At 50.3% G+C, this 3,081-nt stretch overlaps 1 protein-coding gene across 1 annotated transcript in view; it reads left to right on the plus strand.

The window, feature by feature from the left end:
* KANSL3 (KAT8 regulatory NSL complex subunit 3) overlaps positions 1–3,081 on the plus strand; it is a gene marked incomplete at both ends in the record, with an annotated part of 15,609 nt that overhangs the window by 3,746 nt on the left and 8,782 nt on the right. The window contains 4 exons of the mRNA XM_009079276.1: positions 441–598; positions 1,204–1,267; positions 1,716–1,916; positions 2,393–2,546. Coding sequence (XP_009077524.1) covers positions 441–598; positions 1,204–1,267; positions 1,716–1,916; positions 2,393–2,546 — 577 coding nt within the window. The remainder of the gene's footprint in view (positions 1–440; positions 599–1,203; positions 1,268–1,715; positions 1,917–2,392; positions 2,547–3,081) is intronic.

A 3,081-nucleotide genomic window follows, 5' to 3' on the forward strand; every position in this document is an offset into this window, starting at 1 on the left:
CTGTGTTTGCTTGTCTCTGCTGTGGTGTGTTTTTGCAGCTCGTTCCTGGGGTCTTATGCACAGCTCCCTCATTAACTGTGTCCTGGATCCCTCATTAACTGTGTCCTGGTCCCTCATTAACCATCTCCTGGGTCCCTCATTAACAGTGTCATTTGGCACAAGAGGGAACACTTGGGCTAATTGACAGGGGGCCCAGATTGCTCCTGTGAGCTGAGCAGTTTGTGACTGGATTGGGAATGATTACAGTTGTGCTAATGAAGTGGCTAATTCCAAGAGTGTGGGAATTCTGTCTAAAAGGCTTTTCCTGGAGCTTGGTGCAGCTTGAGCAGAGTTTTCTTCTGGACTCAGCCCAGGAAGTTTTACTGTTGCTGCTGCTTCAGCTCTGAAGACTGTCCTAGGTCAGTCCAGATTCCAGATTCCACTTCCCCTTGCTCCTGCAGGATGTTGATGACCCTCTCCTGGAGATGAAGACCCCTGTCCTCTTTGTGATCGGGCAGAATTCCCTGCAGTCCAACATTGAAGCTATGGAAGATTTCCGGGAGAAGTTACGAGCGGATAACAGCATGGTGGTGGTGGGAGGAGCAGATGACAATCTCAGGTAATGCTCAGGGAGGTGGATCCTCTCTTCCCAGGAACTCTGGGCAACATCTGAGCTTGCTGTGTACAAAAAAAACCCCAAATTTGGTACTGAAACTAGAGGGAAACGGCATAAAAATGCTCCACACTTGTGTGTGTTTGGAATAACTGCACCAAAAAGCTGAGGAAGTTGTGGCTGGGAATAAGAAGGGCCTGGCCTGGAGCTGGGCCTGGCCTGGAGCTGGTTTTGGGACATCATATGAGTCAGAAATCTCTGGTAGGGAAACTAATAGAGGGGACAGAAAGAAACATGAACCTCTGACACTGCCACTGAGTCTTCAGGGAAGACTGAAGGGAAGGAAATGTCAGATTTGCTTTGCAAAATGCTTTGAGATTCTGGATCTTTCTCCTCTTCAGAATTTGTCTCAGCACTTCTGTGGGATCAGTCTCACCTTTCCACTAGTTGATGCTCTTGGTGTTGCTCTTCCTCTGGCCTTACTTAGTGTGTGACTGGGGAAGGGAGTGACCTTGTGTTGCTTGTACCTTACTCTGTGGTGAAGGATGACGTTGTGAGTGTGAAAGTGGAAAACCAAACGTGTTGACTTCCATCTGTTTGGTTTTTACCAGGATAAGCAAAGCCAAAAAGAAGTCAGAAGGCCTGACCCAGAGTATGGTGGACAGGTGCATCCAGGTAACCATGGGAATCTTCCCTTTACACCTCAGAACAAGGAATGATCTGAGCTGAAACGTCTCAGTGCCCACAGGTTACACATTACTGCCAGGATTGGTTGGATTGAAGGGAATATCTCCTGAGGGGGATGTGGAAGGGGCTGTCTCAGGAACTTCAGTGCAGTTCCCTGAGTCTCCCAGTACCTCTCCCTGTGGGGACAGCAGCAGTATTTTTGGGAAATTTGGAGGAAGCGTGGCATTTCTCTCCCACATGCCAGAACTCTGGGGGGTGTTAGCTTTGATGGGAAAACCAAAGCCTCTCTGTGAGCTCTTAGGGATTCTCTGTGGAATATTAAACCTCCAGTTGTCCCTGTGGGAATCTTTCATTCTCTCTTTGTTGCAAGCTGTGAAAACCCATTGTTTAGAGACCTGCACACCATTTAGTCTGACTGTTTATTCCATCCTTCCAGGATGAAATAGCTGATTTCCTGACTGGAGTCCTGACCCGAGCAGAGAGCCACTCGGGCTCCGATCCCCGTGACCTGGATGCAGAGAAGAAGAGGAAGCCACGTGACTCAACCAGGAGGGATCTGTCCTTTGACTTGCCAGAAAGAAGCAGCAGGCCTGCCTCACCTGCAGCCAAAGTGCCTGCCTCACCCTCAGGATCAGAGGTGGGAGCTCTCTCTGGGAAGGCTGAGCTTGGCTGAAGTGAGGCCTTTGTGTCACTGGAATGTGTGGGGAGAGCTGTGACTAGTGTTGGAAGAGGGAGGTGAGAGGATACAGAGGGGCTAACTGCCTCAAGTTGTGCCAGGGAAGGCTTAGATTAGCTAATAATTTTTTTTTTCCATGGAAAGAGTTGTCAAGCATTGGAACAGTGGTGGAGTCACCTGGAAGTGTTCAAAACCCATGTGGATGTGGCACTTGAGGACATGGTTTAGTGGTGACTGTGGTGGTGGTATTGGGTTGATAGTTGGACTTGATGATCCTCAAGGTCTTTTCCAGCCTTCATTCCATGATTCTTTTGGCTTGTGGTGAGGCAAATGAGCCTTCAGAGACAGGTGTGTTCCAGCTAAGGGATGCCCAACGCTCAGGGTCAGGCCTGAGTGAGGGAAATGTGGGGTTAAGAGGTGTCCCTCTCTTCCAGCAGGACCTGTCCAGCGTCTCCAGCAGCCCCACTTCCAGCCCCAAGACTAAAATGGCAGCTGTGTCCCTCCAGAAGCCGAGCCAGATGGGCCCCACACAGCTGCTGAAGAGGCAGGTGCAGAGGACAGACACTGTCCTGACACACAAACAGGCTCAAGGTAATGCCCTGCAGCTTTCCCACCCTTTGCCTGTCTGGATTTTTGTCCTCTCTCTGTCCTGACACGTGTAGGTTTTTTTGTCTTCTGAGTCCTGTCTTGAATTCCAAGCTCTCCACGGCAGCTTTCCTTGCAGCTTGGTCCACTGGTGCTGTCACCCGAAGGCAGCAGCCTGTGGGCCTGTGGAGGGTTGGAATTAGGTTGCACATGGTGTTTCTGCAGCTCATGGAGCATTGCTGCTGGTGGAAGTGGGAAGGACCTTCCCTTTGGCTGACAAATCACCCTGTAGCCATGCTCTGATCCCTTGGGAAGTGCGAGCCCCTTGTCCGGTGTCTCAAATCCTTGAGGAGAGACTAAAGGTGCTTGGGAGATGATTGAGGCTGTTGGATTGAGCCTGGATCTGTGGGATTTGGGTTATTAGAGTCATCTTGCAGCAAGTGGCTGTGGGAAACCTCCTTGGAATAAAAAAATCAGCTTGGGCTTTGGGCTTTTGTGTCCTCTTGGATGCTGGTTGGTGCAGCCTCAGTGTGATGGTGAG

This window comes from Acanthisitta chloris, unplaced genomic scaffold, assembly GCF_000695815.1.
Source record: "Acanthisitta chloris isolate BGI_N310 unplaced genomic scaffold, ASM69581v1 scaffold9947, whole genome shotgun sequence".
Classification (NCBI taxonomy): Eukaryota; Metazoa; Chordata; class Aves; order Passeriformes; family Acanthisittidae; genus Acanthisitta; species Acanthisitta chloris.